Source organism: Macrotis lagotis, chromosome 1 (genome assembly GCF_037893015.1).
Source record: "Macrotis lagotis isolate mMagLag1 chromosome 1, bilby.v1.9.chrom.fasta, whole genome shotgun sequence".
Taxonomy (NCBI): Eukaryota; Metazoa; Chordata; class Mammalia; order Peramelemorphia; family Peramelidae; genus Macrotis; species Macrotis lagotis.
The window spans coordinates 416,345,416-416,366,725 of record NC_133658.1 but is presented as its reverse complement, the minus strand read 5'-3'; the positions used below and the strand labels follow the sequence as shown (position 1 = coordinate 416,366,725).

At 32.7% G+C, this 21,310-nt stretch overlaps 1 protein-coding gene across 1 annotated transcript in view; it reads left to right on the top strand.

Annotated features, from left to right (window-relative positions):
- Positions 1 to 21,310, top strand: part of DICER1 (dicer 1, ribonuclease III) — an 85,214-nt gene that overhangs the window by 43,729 nt on the left and 20,175 nt on the right. The window contains 7 exon segments of the mRNA XM_074213007.1: positions 532 to 714; positions 1,002 to 1,107; positions 1,222 to 1,397; positions 2,297 to 3,086; positions 8,327 to 8,482; positions 13,451 to 14,333; positions 20,835 to 21,103. Of these exon segments, the coding sequence (XP_074069108.1) occupies positions 532 to 714; positions 1,002 to 1,107; positions 1,222 to 1,397; positions 2,297 to 3,086; positions 8,327 to 8,482; positions 13,451 to 14,333; positions 20,835 to 21,103 (2,563 nt within the window).

Here is a 21,310-nt window from a genome sequence, read left to right as displayed (position 1 = left end):
GGTTTAAATTTGAATTGCCAGAGTTTTAAGAAATGGAAATATAAAAGACATGACATTAATCATGTCTTAATTAATTTTTTGAGACAGTGACAGCTAATAAATATCTGAGGCCAGATCTGAATTCAGGTCCTCTGTCTAGCTGCCTTGGTCCTAATTTTTTTTAAGTTAGGTGCAGATCTTGTTTTTAGGGATATATTATTAGAAACTTATCATTTTCTCGGGTGGCTTGGTGGCGCAGTGGATAGAACACCAGCCCTGGAGTCAGGAGTACCTGAGTTCAGATTCGTCCTCAGTGTGGCCTTGGGCAAGCCACTTAGCCCCATTTTGCCTTGCAAAAAAAAACCTACAAAAAAAAAGAGAAATTTATCATATTCTCAAATGTCATCTAATTTTTCATCCTTAGAGTTCTTATTGCTTCAGTGTTTTAATTAATTTTCTATTAGTTGTGATAATCTAAATTTAAAGAAAGCTAATTACTCTTATTATCTCTTCCCTTATTATCTCTTCCCCTTCCCTCTCCTTATTGTTTAGGTATCGGAATTTTGATCAGCCTCATCGATTTTATGTTGCTGATGTTTATACTGATCTTACGCCACTCAGTAAATTCCCATCCCCTGAATATGAAACTTTTGCAGAATATTATAAAACAAAGTACAATCTTGACCTGACCAATCTTAACCAGCCACTGCTGGATGTGGACCATACATCTTCAAGGTAATAAGTTATTAAAATGTGGGAAGGCAGCAGAGAGCGTTTGCTGAACAGGGACTCTACTTAAATTCATCTAATGCTACCTTTGTGACCTTATAAAATGAAGGGGTTGTTGTACTATTAGCTTCTTAGGTCCCTTCCAGCTCTAAACCTATGCATGAAATTCAGTTTACACTAAAGACTTTATTTTTAGACATAATGACATATATGTTTATTTTTTTTGTCACCTTAAATTTGTGTTGGTTTTTATTATTTGGTATAGTAAAAGAAGTCTTTTTTTTTTATTTTAGACTTAATCTATTGACTCCTCGCCATTTAAATCAGAAGGGTAAAGCCCTTCCACTAAGTAGTGCTGAAAAAAGGAAAGCCAAATGGGAAAGTTTGCAAAATAAACAGGTATTGCTATTACATCACTATGATGTGACTAGATATAATTTTTTTATATTTTCAAAACAACCAATTTTAAGGTTATTAGAAATTACCTAATTAACTTTTCCCCTCTGTTTAAAGATATTGGTTCCTGAGCTGTGTGCAATTCATCCAATTCCTGCATCATTATGGAGAAAAGCAGTTTGTCTCCCTAGCATACTCTATCGCCTACACTGCCTTTTGACAGCAGAGGAACTAAGAGCCCAGACAGCCATTGATGCTGGTGTAGGGGTCAAATCACTCCCTGCTGATTTCAGGTATTGTTTGCATTATTTTTTTAAAACATACTTGTTTAGTTTGAAATTGTCCTTATAAAAGAATTGAATAAATTGTTCCTATCTTGAAATTAGTTCATATATTTATACTTTTTAAAGTTATTCTGACTAGGTTTTAAAAAATAAAAGTTTCAGTATGTGAAATAGATTCATTCTTTGCTTGTTACTTAAATCCTTTTTTTTATTATGTAAAGGAAGATTGTATTTCCAAGATGATTAGCTTTTTATCAGTAATGGAAGAATTCTGTAGGAAATCTGATGGGAGAGCCTGAGATGAAAGCCTGGCTATTAATTTCCAGATATTCCAAAGGATTTTTTCATTTTTAATAAATCCATACCTTAATATTAGTTTTTTCCTTCTACATCCTTTTGCCACTCTGCCCTCTTTACTTTAGTTGTAATCTTGGGAAAGCCTTATGCACTTAGTTTTCAGTGTATAAAAATGGAACAAAATAATGAGGGAGACCTGAAATTTTTTTCAATACAGGTATCAAAGTAATAAGATCTCATATTTAATTAGTACTTTAAGATTTACAAAGTTACTTTCTCCATAACTATGTAAAGCTTTGGGTGGTTGGCTGAGTCCAAGGCCATGTAACTTAAAAAAATGTCAGAGCCATGTTGTAGGTTCAGCCCTCCTGACTCCCAAGACCAGTGAAGGCTCTTTCCACTATGCTTTACCATCTCCTTTTGCACATGATTCAATCCTTCATAGCTTATAACAATAGCAGATTTTAGTAATGTCTTCTTATAATGAGGTTTGTCTGGATCAGAAGAAGATACCTATAATGTACAAATTTAGGTTTGAATATTTATACTACTATATTTTGCACTTAATATCTTGGAATAATAGTTTTTCAATAATCATATTGTCTTTACAGATATCCTAACTTGGACTTTGGATGGAAAAAATCTATTGACAGTAAATCTTTCATCTCAATTCCCAACTCCTCTGTAGCTGAAAATGAAAATTACTGTAAGCACAGCACAATTGTAGTCCCTGAAAATGCTGCACATCAAGGCACTAATAGAACCTCCTCTCTAGAAAATCATGACCAGATGTCTGTGACCTGCAGATCATTATTCAGTGAGTCACCCAGTAAGATCCAAATTGAAGTTTCCACAGAACTCACAGCAATTAATGGTATTTCATACAATAAAAATCTTGCCAATGGCAGTTATGATTTAGTCAATAGAGACTTTTGCCAAGGAAATCAGCTAAATTACTACAGGCAGGAAATACCTGTACAACCAACTACCTCATATCCCATTCAGAATTTATACAATAGTGAGAACCAGCCCAAACCCAACAATGAATGTACTCTATTGAGTAATAAATACCTTGATGGAAATGCTAACAAATCTACCTCAGATGGATGCCCCACAAAGGCAGTGACAGTGACCACCAGTACTTCAGAAACTTCTATTGCTTCAAAAGGAAGAATTGATTCTGAACATAGCCCTTCCAGTGGGTATTCCTCCAAAACCCTTGGCCCAAATCCTGGACTCATTCTTCAGGCTCTGACCCTTTCTAATGCTAGTGATGGATTTAACTTGGAGCGACTTGAAATGCTTGGTGACTCCTTCTTAAAGCACGCAATCACCACGTATCTGTTTTGTACTTATCCTGATGCTCACGAGGGCCGCCTTTCTTACATGAGAAGTAAAAAGGTAAGCAGTTAACATAGCTTAAGCTTTCAAAACTTCCTCAAAAATAATTGCCAGGCTCTACTTTTTGCATGGTATCAAAAGTTTTAATTAGTGTTGTCAAATGTAATATCATTTTTGGAAACAACAATTGACTCTTCTGTGTACTTGGCAGCATCGACTCAAGAACACTTTGCTCCATTATTCATTTCTCTGCAGTCACCATTGAAGATCTAAGAAGGAATAGTACAACTCTTGACCTGAAGCTTCTCTTCAGTAATGAAATTTAGAAGTTTCTATGAGTATCTGATTTTCTTAGGTATACTGCTTTGCTCATTGTTTAAATTCAAATGAAATATTAAAAAAATGCTTTTTGGTTGTCTACTTATTATGTGCACAGCTCTATTCTAGGCATTTGGTACAGCAAGGTAGAGTGTGAATATAAGAAAGAGTACACCCTTCCTTATTCTAAGGAGCTTTTAGTCTAATTAAGGAGATGAAATATAAATGGAAAGAAGTTAAATTTCAGTAAAATATTTAAGCAGCAGTAATAAATTGCCAAATAAGAAATGTCATAAGGCAGAAGGTGCCTAATTATCAAATGATAATTACTATTGTAATTCAGAGGACGGAGAAAAAACTTCAAGTGAATAATCAGGAAGGTTATGGAGGAGCTGAACTTTGATCTATCTAAATCTTGAAGAGCAGGTAATATTTGGCAAGAAAGAAACAAGAATATTCTAGGCAGGTAGAATGTTGTGAGCTTAAGCTCAAGGCATTCTTTGAGCAGTATTTCAAGGAAGTCATCAGTTTCCAGGCAGATAATAATAAAGTTGCCAATTCTGGATACAGATTTCTAGGTAAATGTAATATGAACAAGCTAAGGGAGAAATTAGAGTGGTAAGAAAAAGAGAACAATGGGGAAGGTTAAAATTATCATATGGATATAAATAAGGTGTTTTTTTCCCATATTACCTTTTTCTCTTTATGAACTTGAAAGGCTATCTTTTGCTATGCTATGTAAGATTAAAGAGCATCTTGATCTGTGCTCTAAAATACATAGATATTTAAATGAATCCATAATATCGTCGATCTAAATGCTGAGACTCATTTAAGTCTGTCCATCTTGTGTGATGTGAGCTGTATTCCAATTAAAATTATATTTATGGCTAAATTTAAAACATGAGTTTTCTTAACTATTTAAGACCAAGTTTCATTTTATTTAAAAAATTTGTGCTATTCCATTGGTCATATAATTGAATATATTATGATATTACTGATTTCTAATATGAATTTGTTTTAAATAATTGCTAGTCTCATCAAAAGCAGTTATTTGATACTTAAACCATTAAATTTTGAGTATGGAAAGTTTACTTTTAAAATCTTCTGGTATCATTGTATACAACTGCATATTTGTTTATTTTTCCATGTTCTGTATTCTTAGTTGAAAAAGTTATTTTTCTAGTATTCATGTACTAACATGTTAAAGTATTAAAGAATGGAGGCAATGAGGTGGCACAGTGTTTAGAGTATCTACCCTGGAATCAGAAGGACTTGAGTTCAAATTTGTTTTTTTGTTGGGTTTTTTTGTCTTTTAGGGTTTTGCAAGGCAAATGGGGTTAAATGGCTTGCCCAAGGCCACACAGCTAGGTAATTATTAAGTGTCTGAGACCGAATTTGAACCCAGGTACTCCTGACTCCAAGGCCGGTGCTTTATCGACTGTGCCACCTAGCCGTCCCTTTGAGTTCAAATTTGACTTCAGACACTTGATACTTATTAGTTGTGTCACCCTTGGACAAGTCACTTTACCCTATTGCATTACAAAAAATTTTTTTAAAAAGTATATAGAATGTTAGTTGTATATTACAATATTTTTCCATTTTGTATTCAAGTTGTGTGCTTTAATGAATGTTGGAAATCACTAGAAGATTTATTAATATTTTGATCCTGCTTTAAGAGATAATGCAGGGGCAGCTAGGTGGCATAGTGGATTAAAGCACCGGCCTTGGAGTCAGGAGTACCTGGATTCAAATCCGGTCTCAGACACTTAATAATTACCTAGCTGTCTGGCCTTGGGCAAGCCACTTAACCCCATTGCCTTGCAAAAAAAAAAAAAACCTAAAAAAAAGAGATAATGCAAGGATAAAGCACAGTAAAGATACATCACTTCAGTACTTCAAGGATCTGTAATTTCATAAATGTGGGGTAGTTATATCAATAGATTATAGTGTCTCTGTAATTTAGTAGATAATTTTTGAGAGTGTTGTAGAACCTGTCACTTTATGATCATTTTGGTGAAGAACTTCTCTAATATCCTAACCTGATTCTTGTACAACAGACATACAGCTTTTTTACTGGACCTGGATTTGAAGCCATTTTAGCTTAGTAGGAGCTTTCAGAGTTGTGTTCCCCAGCAATAGCTTTTCAGAACACTTCTATGCTACATTGAGCCATCAGTGAACTCTTGTAGTGACTGAACTTAGATTTAAGTGCATTAAATATCTATGCAGTACTAATGAGAAGTAGAATAAAGAGAAATTGCATTCAAAATAACTACAAAATGCATAAATATTTGGAATTAATCTACCAAGACATACTTAGGACTTATCTAAATATAATTATAGAATGTTCTTTATAGAAAAATAATTAAAGAATTAGTCACTGTTCATTGTTAGGTTGAGCCTATATAATAATATTATAGTGCCAACTAAATTAATTCACAGATTTAATGCTATTTGAGTTACATTATCAAGGAGTCATGTGTAGAAAACTTAACATTTTAAAAATTCATTTGGAGGAAGAAAAAATTTAGAAATACAAGAGAAATAGTGAAGCACAAAATGAAGAGTATAGAATTATTTGATATCAAACCATTTATAAACCATATTGTAATCATCAAATTTATCTGGTATCAGTTAAACAGTAGTAAAATAGATCTGTGAACCTTGAACAGCAAAACTATGAAGTAACTGAACCCAATCCAGTGTTTCATAAGTCTAAGAAGATAAGCTATTGGTGATGAAGGTATGTTGGACAAGAATGTGTGGAAAAATTTGAAAGCATTTTGGCAGAAATAAGATGTAAACCAGCATATTCCACAAACCACCATAAGTTCTAAATGGGTACAAAACTTTAATAGAAAAGGGTGATTCCATATTTTTTTTAAAAGACAAGCTTGGAAGGAGGTAACACAAGTACCTTGAAAATCCGTGGTTAGGGAAAGAGTATTTTTAAAGTACATGTTTCTTAATATTTTTATATCAACAAATTTGCCAATCTACTTTTCCCTCCCAATTTTCAATCCAAGATTTTAATAAAGAACTTTAAAAATGGAGGAGGGAAGAAATTTAACACAACTAATTAGCATATCAAAATATTAGCATATAAAATGTTCCATACCCTTGGTCTCTCATCTCTCCAAATACATTGGGATAGATGTGTTGTCTTATGTCTTCTTTGGGACCAAACTTTATATTACAATTTCATGGAATTCAATTGAGATTATTTTGTAATTATTTACTTTAATATTGTAGTCACTGTATATGTTGTTTTAGTGATTTCACTTTGTATCTGCATCAGTCTTTACATACTTTTCACTATTCATTATTTCTTATAGCATAGTAATATTTTGTCATTTATGTACCACAGTTCATTTATCTGTTCCCCAATGGATGGGGATCCATTTTGTTTCCAGTTTTTTGCTACCACACACCAAAAAATGCAGCTTTCTTTTTCTCATCTCTCTTCTCAAGACATATGCCTAAGAGTAATGGATGTTTTAGTCACTTAACCATATTATTCCAAATTGCTTTAAGAGGAAATTGCTTAACCATAAAGAAATAGGGGGTGATCATAATAGACAAAATAGATAGTTCCATTTATGTAAAAAGCATTTGCAAAAATAAAATCAGTGCTTTTAAAATAAGGAATGAAACTTAATTGGGTAAAGGTCTTTGCTTCAAATACATTTTAATAAAACCTGATAATATAAAAGATCTCAAACTATTTACTTGGTGTGGCACAGTAGAGTGTGCATATAAGAAAGAGCACTTCCTTGTTCTAGGGAGCTTTTAGTCTAATTAAAGTTAGGCGGTCAAAAGATATGAACAAAATAATTTTTCAGAAATTAGCAAACCAGGGGCAGCTAGGTGAGTGCAGTGAATAGGGCACTGACCCTGGAATCAGGAGGACCTGAGTTCAAATTTGACTTCAGACACTGAATACCTAAGCTGTGTGACCTTGGGCAAGACACTTAATCCTATTCCTTTGCAAAAATTAAAAAACAAATTAGTAAACTAACAGCAACTATGTGAAAGAATTTTGTCAATTACTGCTACTAATAGTGAAAGTTAAATCAATTCTGATTTTAATTTCAGCTTTTAAGATATCAAAGATGATAAAAGAGCAACATTATATATTAGTTGACATATGGGCAAATAGGCATACTCTCAGTGAAGCTATTGCTTTAAAAAAAACAGTTGGAATTGTGGAAGAAAGTTTGCTAAACCATGTTCTTTGTCCTAGCAATTCCTTTCCTCTGCCCCAGCAACCTACTTCTAGAAAGTTACAAAAATAAAAGATCATGCCAAAATTTGCGTAGCAGTGTTCTTTGTGGTTGGAAAATACTGGAATTGGGTATTAATTGATTGGAAATGAAAAACTAACTTTATATAGAAATTTAATGAAATGAAATTAATAAAAGAAATGATGAATATGAAGAGTTCAGAGAAATGTGGGAAAACTAGTATGAACTGATTCAAAGGGAAGATTAAGTTCCAAATAAAGTAGGTAAAATGACTTACAGTAGCCATAAAAAAAATAAAAAACTGCCTTAGATTATTTGCATTGACTAATCTTTGTCCCCAAGAAAAGAACAGAAAATATTCCTCCCTCCTTTTAGGAAGGGAGGAGCCCACCAATATGAAATACTGTATATACTGCCAAACCAGATTGCTTTATCATTTGGATTTTGTTTATTATTTTCTTACAGTGGGGAATGGGAAGAGAATGAATATTGGGGAATGATTCCATTTTCTAAAATGTATTAATAGAAATTTTTGGTGGGAGGAGGTAAATATGTGGATAGAAGAAGTTAATATGGGCAAAAAAAGAAAACTTGATGTTTATTATAGAAAAATCCTTGAACTGATTTGTCTTGGGGGGAAAAAAGTAAAATTTGAAAAAAAAACAAAATAGTTTTGCTTTATTTGAGGTTCATCGTACTTTTCTGAATATTGGTATTTTGTGAACATTTCTGTTGAAGGTCAGCAACTGTAATCTCTATCGCCTTGGGAAAAAGAAAGGTCTGCCCAGTCGCATGGTGGTGTCAATTTTTGATCCCCCTGTAAATTGGCTTCCTCCTGGTTATGTAGTAAATCAAGACAAAAGTAACACAGATAAATGGGAGAAAGATGAAATGGTAAGTTTTTATTAACTTTTGTTGTATAAATGAATTATAATTTGATTTTTATATAAGTAACTATTTCTCTTTGTTACCAGGATTTTCCTGTAAACTGTTAATATATAAAGTAAGATCCTTGTGAATAAAGCACTTTCTTAAAAACTGTAAATAGGGGCAGCTAGGTGGCGCAGTGGATAGAGCACCGGCCCTGGAGTCAGGAGTACCTAAATTCAAATCCGGCCTCAGACACTTAATAATTACCTAGATGTGTGACCTTGGGCAAGCCACTTAACCCCATTGCCTTGCAAAAACTAAAAAACAAAAAAAAATGTAAATAAAACTTGATTGACTAATTGACTAATCCCTGTGCTTGTTAGGACAACATGTCCGTAAATGTTTTCAAAATTTGCTGAGAACTAAGTTCTTAGCCACATTTTAAATGAAAATAACCATTTGAATCCAGTCCAATGATAACACTGAGGCAACACCAGAACTAGTTCTTAGGAGCCTAGTAGAAATGAGCTTCATTGGAAACTTTCTTTATGCTTTTTATCATTCAGTTATTTCTATGCTTTTTGCTTTTTCTGGTAGAACTGCAGTAATTTTCAGTCTATTACTCAGTACTTATAACTAATTGTTTTCATTTGAAACCAGGAACTCTCCTCTTTTTTCAAGAGAATACCTTTCCAAGTGACAAATGGTTTTTTAAAAAGAAATGTGAAAAAACTTGCTATTTTCTCAAAATTGTTTTATAAACAGTCTTAACTGTTAATTGAATGAAAAATGACTTGTGATTTCTAAAAATGAGTTCCTGTAACTGACTGTAAAATAAATATCATTTTCAGCAAGATAGTTTGTCAACAGAATTCTGAGATTATCAATCTCTATAAATACTTAGTTTTTCCAGTTTATATTTTAACTGAAAAAGAATGCTTTTTCATCTTGTGAACTCTAAGGTTTACTGTAAACTTGATATAAAAATATTAGTGCAGCCAATTAGACTTACTTTGCAACTATTTACATTTGAAAGAATAAATTTCATTGCATAAAGGGTCATGTATAACTTTTTAATCATTCCTGCTTAAATCTTTATTTACTTCTGTCCACTTTTTCTCTCAGGTAGCCATGGTTTTCATTCTGTTATCCTAATTTTCCATATTGCATTATTTCATAAATGTCTTTCTGTATATCTTTGTTGTTTATATTTGTCATTTTGTTTTCCTTTTGATAGTTTTTTGTTGTATAAAAATTAAAATTATAATCCCCACATCTTGTCTTTAATATTCCTTAATATCTTTCTATTTAATACAAAAAACCCTCCCCTACATAGTCTGATATATTCCATTTTCTTTTATCTTTTTATAATAGTTCATTTCTTTATCTTGTATCTTTAACAAAAATAATCAAACCAGCAAAAATTCACTGTAAGGAGGTTGTAGCTTTGTTATAAAATAAAATTTAAGTCCTAGCAGTGAGAAATGCATCTATAATGTTTAGTCTTAACTTCAAGGCCACCAGAGGGCACCTAGTCAGGTTAAATTTTGATTAAAAGAGCGTAATGAATTTTCAAATTTGACCTTTTAAGTAATTTCATCTTAGAGAGATTTATATTGTATTGCTAACAAAATACTAGTTAATAATACTAATTGCTTTTAATAGTTGATTTTTCATTTCACTCCAGTAACTCCTGTTTCATAGACAACTGTGCCTATAATAAATATACATTCCATGAATGACTTTTTATAGTCTAGCTATGCATAGTAAACGTTTTTAAATGGCATAATTTTTTCTTTGAAAAGTATGGTGAGTTGTGAGAGAGTTGTCTTCAGATGCAGCAAAAACTGATTCAGGTTCACATATTGTCTGTGTGCTCTTGGGAAATCATTTAACCAGACAGATCTGTAAGATTTTTGAATTGCGGAATAGTTACAAGTTTCTTTAACTAATGAAATCACAAGTTCAAAACATAAAATAAACTTAAATTTATTAAATTTCCTTTTATACTTTGAGAAAGAAAAATTTAATAATGGTATTCAACTACTTGTTACTAAAGCCTTTCATATGTTGCTGAAATTCTAGGTTTTAATAGCAAAATATTTAAAAATTGAGTTATCTAGAAGGCAAATCAAATACAGCCTCATAAGGAAAATTCCAAATGGAGGGAAAATATAAATTCATTTGCTATGGCAATATGAAAAAAAATTACCCTTAAAATTTAATTTGAATTTGGAAGAATATTAGAAGAAAATTGATATTAATTGGATAATCTTGAGCAAAATAGTAGCTTCTCAATCAAAACCTAGACCTTTAGTTATTCTGCTTTGTAAAGCTCTGTATTAACAAAGTTACCACATTATTGTGATATGGGAGTAAGTTTAATATTAAGTTACTTTTAATTTTATGTTTTGAATATTGCAGTCTAAAATACTATCTTAGGTTTAACCACATTGTCTCCCACTTTGTGTGTAATTTCTTACTCTTCTCCCCACAACCTTTCTTCATAGCATCTCACTGCTTTTCATAATTGGTTCTAAATATTGACACTTATACATCCACTTTTTGTTAAGCTGGAAAGAATACAAGAAATCTCTTTATTTGAAGAAACTAGTTTACAATTCCTATTTTAATGCTGTTGAAATATTCATTTTTAAATAATTAGAGTGATTTTAGGTAGGATATCTGAGTTGAATATTTATATAGAATTTAAGCTTTCATTGTAAAGGCATGAAAACTTTTTAAAAAATCGTATCTTTTTCACCAGCTTATAATTTATATGTTACAGTTATGTATATTGCATGATAACACAGGTATCATACCTTATTCAAACCAGATAAAAACTTTTTCATATCCTAACATAGAACTCTGAACTCATTAGGTGGTTATTAAAAGTTTGTTGAATCGAATTGAATGACAAATCTATATTGACCACCTACAATTTGAAGAGTATCACTTTTCTCCCTCTTTGATTAAGTGGCTACCCTTGCCCTCAAAAATCTACTTGGAAATATTTGATATATGCATGAAATATAAATAACAAATAAAAACTTTAGTTCAGCTGGGAACAGGGATGTGCTGGTAAATGTTTAACAATCAGATCTGAAAGCTTTGATATTCTTTCAAGTTTAATCTGCATTATTAAAATTTTCTCTATTACTTTTTCAAGTCCAGAAATAATCAGCTAAATAATAATTAAGGCCCTGATTTGTAAAATTTGGCAGTTTCTAAGGTATTAATGCTCATACTGGAAATTTAACAATTATATGGGATGCAATTGGTTTTTAATTAATTATCAAAGCTAATTGTTTTGTTTCCTGCAGTTTGGTTATTCAGCATTCTTTATTATGGGGCCAAAGACTGGCCTATTCATCAAGTATATTTCTAACCATATTTTTGATATAGAAGTTGTGATTTGGAAAACATCATTTTTCATTATGAAGTATTTGATTTAGATTTTATATCATAATAGAAGCTAGTTTCTGTTAGTCAACTTTATGACAGAGGTGAGGACAGCTAAAGTTTATTTCTTTTTATTAAAATTAGAAGTGGCCTTAAAGTTCTGGGAAAGTTACAATTATAGTTTTTCAAACTACAAACTTATAGTAATAATGAAAATTTAAATATATATGATTGCAGATATTTGAGTTCATTAAATGACTTTTTAAAGCAGTAGAAATCTTCATCAGGCTTATAAAATATTTATAAGTTTCTGAAATTCTTGAAAACAAAAGTAAAGCAACTCAATCATTTTTAAAGGTTGTCACTGTTAAAATGCACTTTTTAAGTAATTTGGAAAAGGGTACTATATGTCACCATTCATTCTTAGCATTTCTCAAATAAACTTTTGCCAGAGAAATTTGCCAGGTTTCCTGACCTAGTAGATTATGCCTGTTATCAATCTAAACTCACTGATTTCACTAGTTATAATATAGATTATAAATCTTGCCAGGAACTTAACAAAATACTGGCTTTAGATTTTTCATGTAAACTCTAGTCATCTTATCTCTTTTTGCACTATAACTTTCTTGTTGTGTGTGGAGATCAAACTGTCTTGTTACATCAAGAATTTAACTTTACTAACTGGAAAATTCCTTGTTTTAATTCCATTGCCATATTTCAAAGAATATTAGAAATCTTTTACATAACGTGTAAGAGCACCCTGTGTGAAAATATTCTTTTTTTACTTATTCTGTAAAAGTTAGAATTTTCAATTATACACCCTAACCACAACATGGGGGTGATGATCAACTTTAATGTACTCACTCATTCCATAAGTACAATAATCAGGGACAATTTTGGGGCATCTGCGACAGAGAATGCCATCTGTAACCAGAGAAAGAACTTGTGGAGTTTAAACAGAGATCAAAGATTATCATCTTCAATTAAAAAAAAAGTTGTCTTATGTACTACATAATTTTGTTCTCTCTAATATTTTATTTTTTCCTCAAGAATGTGATTTTTCTCTCAAAACATTCAATTTTGATCAATGCATAGCAGGGAAACAATATAAAGATGATCAGATTGCCTTCTGTGGGGGGGAGAGCGGAGGGAAGAGAGAGTGGGGGAAAATTGTAAAATTCAAAACTTTACCAAAAAATGACAGGTAGATACTGCTATTGTATATAATTGGAAGACAAACAAAATATTTAAATAAAAAAATAAAAATAGAAAAATTAGAACATTTAGTTTAAATTTTGCATAATGAACATTACAAATGTATGTTCTTGTACAAAATCTTAGTTCTTAGTGGATAAAGGTAACTATGTAACTTCAAAAATAAACAGTACAATGAACATGCTTTTGTTTATGTGATTAAATAGCTTATTTTATGTTAATTGAAAACAAATGGCTGATTTTTAAGTTGACTTTTAGTATTTGAAGTTGTCATTTGAAATTATCCATAACCCTTTGCTGTTACTGAATACCAAATTGCTTTTTAAAGTGGCAGTTATATCTATCCCTCATTCTTCCCTTATTTTCTGCCTTCAGACAAAAGACAACATGTTGGCAAATGGAAAACTGGATGAGGATTATGATGAAGAAGAGGATGAAGACCTGATGTGGAGGGTTCCAAAGGAAGAAGTAGATTATGAAGATGATTTCTTGGAGTATGATCAGGAACATATTAAGTTTATAGATAACATGTTAATGGGATCAGGGGCTTTTGTGAAGAAAATTTCTCTTTCTCCATTTTCAACCAGTGATTCAAATTATGAATGGAAAATGCCCAAAAAATCATCTCTAGGTAATATGCCATTTTCATCTGATAATGATGATTTTGATTATAGTTCTTGGGATGCAATGTGCTACTTGGATCCCAGCAAAGCTGTTGAAGAGGATGATTTTGTAGTAGGGTTCTGGAATCCATCAGAAGAAAATTGTGGCATTGATACAGGGAAACAGTCAATTTCTTATGACTTGCATACAGAGCAGTGTATTGCTGATAAAAGCATTGCAGACTGTGTGGAAGCTCTACTGGGCTGCTATTTAACCAGCTGTGGTGAGAGAGCTGCTCAACTTTTTCTCTGTTCTTTGGGGTTGAAGGTGCTCCCAGTAATTAAAAGGAATGATTGGGAGAACACATTATACCCCAGCAAGGATAATTTCAGCAGTCAACAAAAAAATCTTTCGGTGAACTATGCTTCTATCTCTGTAGCCAATTTACAGTCTTCTTTATATAAAGACTTAGAATATGGCTGTTTGAAGATTCCACCGAGGTGCATGTTTGATCATCCAGATGCCGAAAAAACATTGAACCACCTTATATCAGGCTTTGAAAATTTTGAAAAGAAAATTAACTACAATTTCAAGAATAAAGCTTACCTTCTTCAGGCATTTACTCATGCCTCCTACCACTACAATACCATCACTGGTAAGATCACCTAAAATTCAATTTTGTTTCTTTAAAAGTGAAAATTTTGTATTGATTACCTTTTGCATATGCAGAGTGTGATATATTTATGTTGCATGCCAAGTGTTTATTTTGTGTGACTGTCAAGTTTTTTGGAAAATATGAAAGTATACTTGCCCTTGTTGGCACTCTCAACTCCTATATTTATTGCTTCTTTTTAACATTAGTCATGTTCGGGCAGACTTCCTTTTCACCTTCCTTCTCTTAAATGGAACCTCTAACAAAGAAAAATAGTTTAACAAAAACATTCATAACTATCAGTTATGTTCTAGCTTAATAATCACTCTTCTACATAGGGAGGTACATTTTATTTATCTCTAGCACTTTAATTGCTTCTTTTTAGATGGTCAGGATTGACTTCCTTTTATTATTCTTTTCATTTGCATTATTATAGCATTTACATATTATAGCCAATATTATGAATATTGTTCTTTTGATTTGATTTAATTTGCTTTATAATAGTTGATAAAAATCTTCCCATATTTCTTAGTTTTTCATATTTGTAATTTTTACTGTATAATAATATTCTTCATATTCATATTCCTCAGTTTATTCAGCCATTGCCCCAATAGATTGCTTTCTACTTGGTGTTTTTTTCCTTACCTTTGCAGCAGAAAATGCTGCTTTTTTTTAAGCCTTCTTCTCAGTGATAAATACTGAAGTGTTGATAAATTTGATCATTTGACAACCCAAGCATTACAGTATGCCATTGTATGTTATAGACATTTTAATTTTTATAGATTGTATAAATTATACTTTAGTCTATACTTTTTACAATAGAATCATAGCTATCTTTGTCTACCCTTCATAAACTTCCCTTTTCTTCTGTAAACACAATACTATATTATTTCAGCTTAATCTATTTTAAGGTAACTCTATTCCCTATACTCAAATCTGTTTTCCCTTCCTGTTTGTTATCTTTTCTCCTGGTTTTTGGAATTTTTTTTAATTTATTAATTCCTTTTGTCTTCCTTGCTTTTTTCTAGTTATTTCTTTCCTCTCTTTTTTTGTTTTCCTTTGAGTTAATCTAGTAGTATTTTTATTAGCTTTTAAAATTTTATATTCTCTGACTTTTTCTAGAAAAAAAATTTCTTTCTTTCATTCTCTATGCTAAATATCTTCTCTTTCTGTCTACTTTAGAGCCCTGTTTTTTGATACATGACCTTTATACTTAACTTCATTCTTCTTTAGTGTTGGAAAATGATTGAAATGATTGCTGAATTGAAGCTTCTAAGGTGGTATTTTTGGTTTCCTTCTAAACAGCTTCTATGTTATTGACTTACATATTTTGACTCCTGATTCCTTTCATTTTGTTATGTTTTTTCCTTAAAAATACCAAGTCCTGCAGGAGATAGAATATTATTCCATAGTAGGAATATCCTGATTGTATAGTTCATTATTGAACTTTACTCCTATCCACCGTAGTATTTTTTTCCCCATTTGCCTCAAAATCTGCTCTCTTGAGTCCATCTTTCCACTCTTCTAGTGTCAATTTCTCCTAGGAACTCAGATTTCTCTTCTCTTGCGATAGGATGAATGTTCTCTTTAAGCATCAGATCTCTGTAGATCATACCTATTGTAAGGTCTCCATCTCCCTTTATAGAATATTCTCTCTTTTCATAGGACTATTTGTCATTGGTTTTCCTTCTTACTACCGAATCAAGATTTCATTTCTGTCCTCCTTTTTCAGTCTCTCCCTTTGTCCATTTGTCTATTGTCCTGTAGGCTCTTTTTTTCTCGAGAGACTACAAAAGTTGTATTCCCTTCAGTGTTAGCCTTTGACTTGTTTATATCACATAATCCCCTCTATCATTTTCCTCCATTTCCTCTGTTTTTTCACTTCCATGTTGATTCACCTGTAGGTGGAGTGTTGTGAAATTTAGTCCATGATATTTTTCCACCATCACTTCTATTTCTCTTATACTTAATTTAGAAGGAAAAATTTAATGATTTCTTTGTTGTTACCACAGTGTATTTTGGATTTTGAAAAAAAGGGTTTTTTTTTCTGGAGGCAATCTGTGAATTCTTTTGATCTTTGTTTTTCTCTGTTCAAAAGTTATGGGAAGATTTCTTATATTTTATCTTGCTTTATGGTATTGAAATTTTTTTCCTTGTGTTTTTCTGGGAGACCTGTAATCCTTAAGTTGTCTATTTTCTTCCTGCCTTTGAGATCAGTATATTTTGCTTATGTGGAGATCTTGTTTTCTTTTAATGTTAATCTTACTTCCTGATCAGTTCTCTCATTTGTTTCCTTGATGTGCCTTGTCATGACGAATCCAAATTTTTCTGTTCTGCTAATTATTTCTGCTGTACAGACCACGAATTCTATTTTCACAATTCTTATTTTCTTCCAAACAATTCAAGATCACTTTGCTGTGGTTCTTTTTGGAATCCATTAGGTCCTTTGCCTCACCAGATGTGAATTCATTTTCTTTTTTCTTGCTGTATTTATTCATTGCTATCTGGGCTCTTAGTTGCTCTGGTGGTTCTATTTCCTTCTCTTAATTCTTTCCTGTTGCTTTGTCCATGTCTACTCAAGTATTTTTTTGTAAGTTTTTGCAAGGCAGATGGGGTTAAGTGGCTTACCCAAGGCCACACAGCTAGGTAATTATTAAGTGTCTGAGACCGGATTTGAACCCAGGTACTCCTGACTCCAGGGCCAGTGCTTTATCCACTGCTCCACCTAGCTGCCCCCTCTACTTAAGTTTTTTAACTGAAGTTTTTTTCCTCCTGAGATCTCTAGCAATTTTAGTCTGTTCCCTAATACCCTCCCCAATATAGTTGCTTACTATTCTCTTTCCAACTTCTTCCCCTGGGGTAAGTAGTGCTATGTAATACTGTAGCTGGAGCTACACGTTGGGCACTTTACAGTCTTAGACCACGTAGATGGTTGAAATTATTTTGTCTCATCAGCATGGTTCTTTTGGCCATATTGACAATTAGAGAAAATGCCTAGATTTCCCTTTTGTTGGTCATGTGACCAGAAGCCCTATTTTGATTTTTTTTTTTTTGTCCATTGTTCTCAAAGAAGACCATGACATCAAGGAGGTGATGCTATGACACGCACATGAATTGGATTTGCGTGAGGAGGTGCTGTGCTAAATCACCAGATTCATTTTTTCCTCTGAAGCAATTTGGGCTAGATTGAATCAGGATGGTGAGGCAGTCAGGGTTAAGTGACTTGCCAAAGTCACACAGCTAATAAGTTTCAAGTGTCTTGAGACTGGATTTGAACTCCTGCCCTTCTGATTCCAAAACCAGTATCTTGTGCCAACCTATTCACAATGACTTTATTTGTAAATTGGTTCCTTTACTTTGAATGAGGCTTTGTACCCTTTTGTTCTTTCTGATCTTGAGGAATAAAAAAGTTGAATTATCTTTAAAGCCTATATGAAGTGCTACATTCTACTCAAGACCTTTCTGATATCCTGACTTACTAGTCCTATCCCCCATCACCCTCACTTTCTTCTTACTTTGTGTTTACTTTTTATAATAAAAATAATAAGTAACATTTATATGGTGCCAATTTTATGCCAGCCTCTGTGCTAAGCACTTTACAAATGTTATCTCATTTACTCCTCATGACAACCCTGGGAGGTAGATGTTTTACAGATAGGGAAATTAAGGCAAACAAAAATTAAGAGATTTGCCCAGAGTGACATAGCTAATAAATGTTTAAGGCTGGATTTGAACTCAGGTCTTCCTGACTTCAGGTCCAGCACTATCAACTCTGACACCTACCTGTCCATGTGCATGTATTATACCCTCTCCTCTGAAGAATATAGTTTTTTTTTTTGAGAACCTGGGTTATTTCATTTGTGTCTTTGTCATTTCAGTGACTAATTTTTGATTGATGCTGTCAACGATTATTGAATCAACATACAAAGGTAGAGACTATCTTTAGAATATTTTAATTAGCAAGCTCTTGCCCAGCTAGTAGGGAAATTAAGAAATCTCTATAAGGTTGAATTGTACGCAAAACAGAATTTAGAGGCCTGGCTTATTGTCAATGATATTGGGTTATTATATCCAGAGAACCCAAAATTGGAGCTGATACTTTTATTGAGCTTAGATTAACAATTATTTCACTGTATTCTAGAAAGAGTTGTTGATGCTCATTGCCTTCCCTTTCTTTTCTTTCCCCAACCCTTTACTGTATGTCTTCCATACTCAACACTGAAATGAAATTACTCTCTCCAGAGTTACCACATATCTCTCATTTGTGGAATCTGGTGCTTTTTTCCCATCTCTTTATGATGATGTTTGTCCATTGTTCTTGAAGAAGACCATGACAAGTACGTGAATTGAATTTGAGTGAGGGGGTGCTGTGCTCAGTCACCAGCTTCTCTTTCTTCTCCGGAGACATCTGGGTCCAGTGGTCAGATATGAATCAGGACAATTGGAGATGGTCCTGGATGCAAGGCTGTCAGGTTAAGTGACTTGCCCAAGGTCACACAGGAAGTAAGTGTCAGGTATCTGAGACCAGATTCAAACTCCCATCATCCTGACTTGAAGGCCCGTTCCCTAACCACTGCAGCCACTTAGCTGCCCCTGTTTCTTGGTGATCTCACCAGCTCATCATTTGCAGATGATTTCCATCCATTTAACTAGCACCAGGCTCTTTTCCTGAGCTTTAGTCTTACAATAGCAGTAATCTATTGAATATTTCAAATTGTATCTCAAACTTATGTTCAAAATCTAAATCATTATCTTTCCCCAAACCACCCCCCTCACTATTTCTGTTCTAAGTCCCTTCAATTCTTCTAATTTCCAACTTTATAACCATGGTATTATCCTTCACGCTTCTCACTTTGCATATCCAGTTCAAATCTTGCTGATGCTACCTCTACAAGTTATATTATTTCATCTACTAACACAGCCCTTTGTGAACCCTAAGCTTTTAAAGCCCACAATCTGGTCTTGAGCTATCTTTCCAGCCTCATCAGACTTCTGTCTATTTCCCACCCATGACACTCTCTATATCTTTGTTCTTACTATTCCCCATTCCTAACCTCACCTCTGCCTTACAGAATCCCTAATTCTTAAATTTTCAGATTAGGTACCACCATCTACATGAATCCTTTCCTGATCCTCCCAACAACTAATACACTTCTTCTCAAACTACCTCACATTTAATTACTTTTTGTTTATTCTCTTTTTATTTATTCAGTAGGTACATAATTATGTTGATGGCCCTCCTGTTAGAATGTAAGTTCCTTGTGGGTGGTGAGATTTCATTTTATGCATTTATATCACGTGCCAAGTGCAGTATCTGACACATGGTGTTTAATAAATGTGTATAAATTGATTATTGATTTATAGTTAAATCTTCTGGAAACAAAACTGATGGAAAATATTTTTTTTCACTATTTGAGCCTGAAAATTTGAAATTCTTAATGAATTCATAGTCCTTTAATCATTTCTAAGATAGTAAAAAATAATGGTTTATTTTGACAGTTTGGAAAACCTAATAACAAATTAACTGTCTCAGATCTTTACTCATCCCACAGCTCTCTTTACTTTCCAAATCCATAGGTAGGTGGCAGAATCTAACCCTGTTAGTTCTTTTCTAGAAAGTTACCATCATTTCTCCGAAAGTATTGTTGAGTAATGTAACACTAATTATGTTGAAGTGATGATACATTACTAAAAATATTAGAATAATTCATCCATTGATCACTTAGTCAAGACGATCCCCTACTATATGACAATGTCACTAACTAGTAAATATGAGTCATTTTATAATATGAATTTTAGCCTATAAATTTTAATTCTCAATGTGTTTTAGAATATAACCTCTCAAATTAATGTATCTTTCTGAAATATGTTAGCACTAAAACATATTTTTACTAAAAAAAATCTACGTTAAATTCTTTCATAAATAAAATAAGGAGGTTGGATTTAATGTTCTGAGTTCCCTACAAGATTGTTCATCCTATGAGAATATAAAGCTACTTTTTAAAAAATGTAACTAAGTAAGACCAGGCACAGATTTCTTCCTGAGCATACAGATACTTTAGAGATTATACCTTTTATTTTGACACCATAATAATAGCTAGATATTAATTCCTGCCATCCTCACCCCCTTCTCTCCACTGGAAGATGGGGGGGGAGGGGTGGGGTGCATTTCCTCATTTGTTTTCCAGGGCCAATATTGTTTTTTTTTTAAAAACCAACCAATTCTTTTTTAATGTCTTTGTGTTCATTATCATAGTTCTGAATATTGTTTTCCTGGTTTTCCTTACTTTTCTAGCCATCTGTTCTTAAATCTTCCCTTGTCTCTGTCTCTTCTTTATATTCATTCCTTCTTGAATCATAGTAATATTCCTCTATTCATATGTTTTAATGTACTTAGCTATTCTCCAAAGCTTTCCAGATTTTTGCTGCCACAAAAAGTACCAAGTAGATATTTTAAGAATTTGCTGTGGCAGTGACTCTAAAAAAGTTTTTCCTTTCTCATAGATTGTTATCAGCGCTTGGAATTCCTGGGAGATGCAATTTTGGACTACCTCATAACCAAGCACCTTTATGAAGACCCACGACAGCACTCCCCAGGAGTTCTAACTGACCTACGATCTGCTCTTGTCAATAATACTATCTTTGCATCATTAGCTGTCAAGTATGACTACCACAAGTACTTCAAAGCTGTTTCTCCTGAACTATTCCATGTTATTGATGATTTTGTGCAGTTTCAGCTTGAGAAGAATGAAATGCAAGGAATGGATTCTGAGGTTAGTGGTTTCTGGGTTCAGTGTTGAATTTAACATAACTATGTTCTAGTATATTTGTAATGTTATATAGTTTGATGTTTTTACAGCAGCATAAATAACAGGTGAATGCCATTAGGAAGTTAGTGGTAAATGCATATTGAATGTCTTCAGGGAAATTTTCCTAAATTTATCTCAATTCTTCAAATTGCCATTTACAGGAGTGGTAAG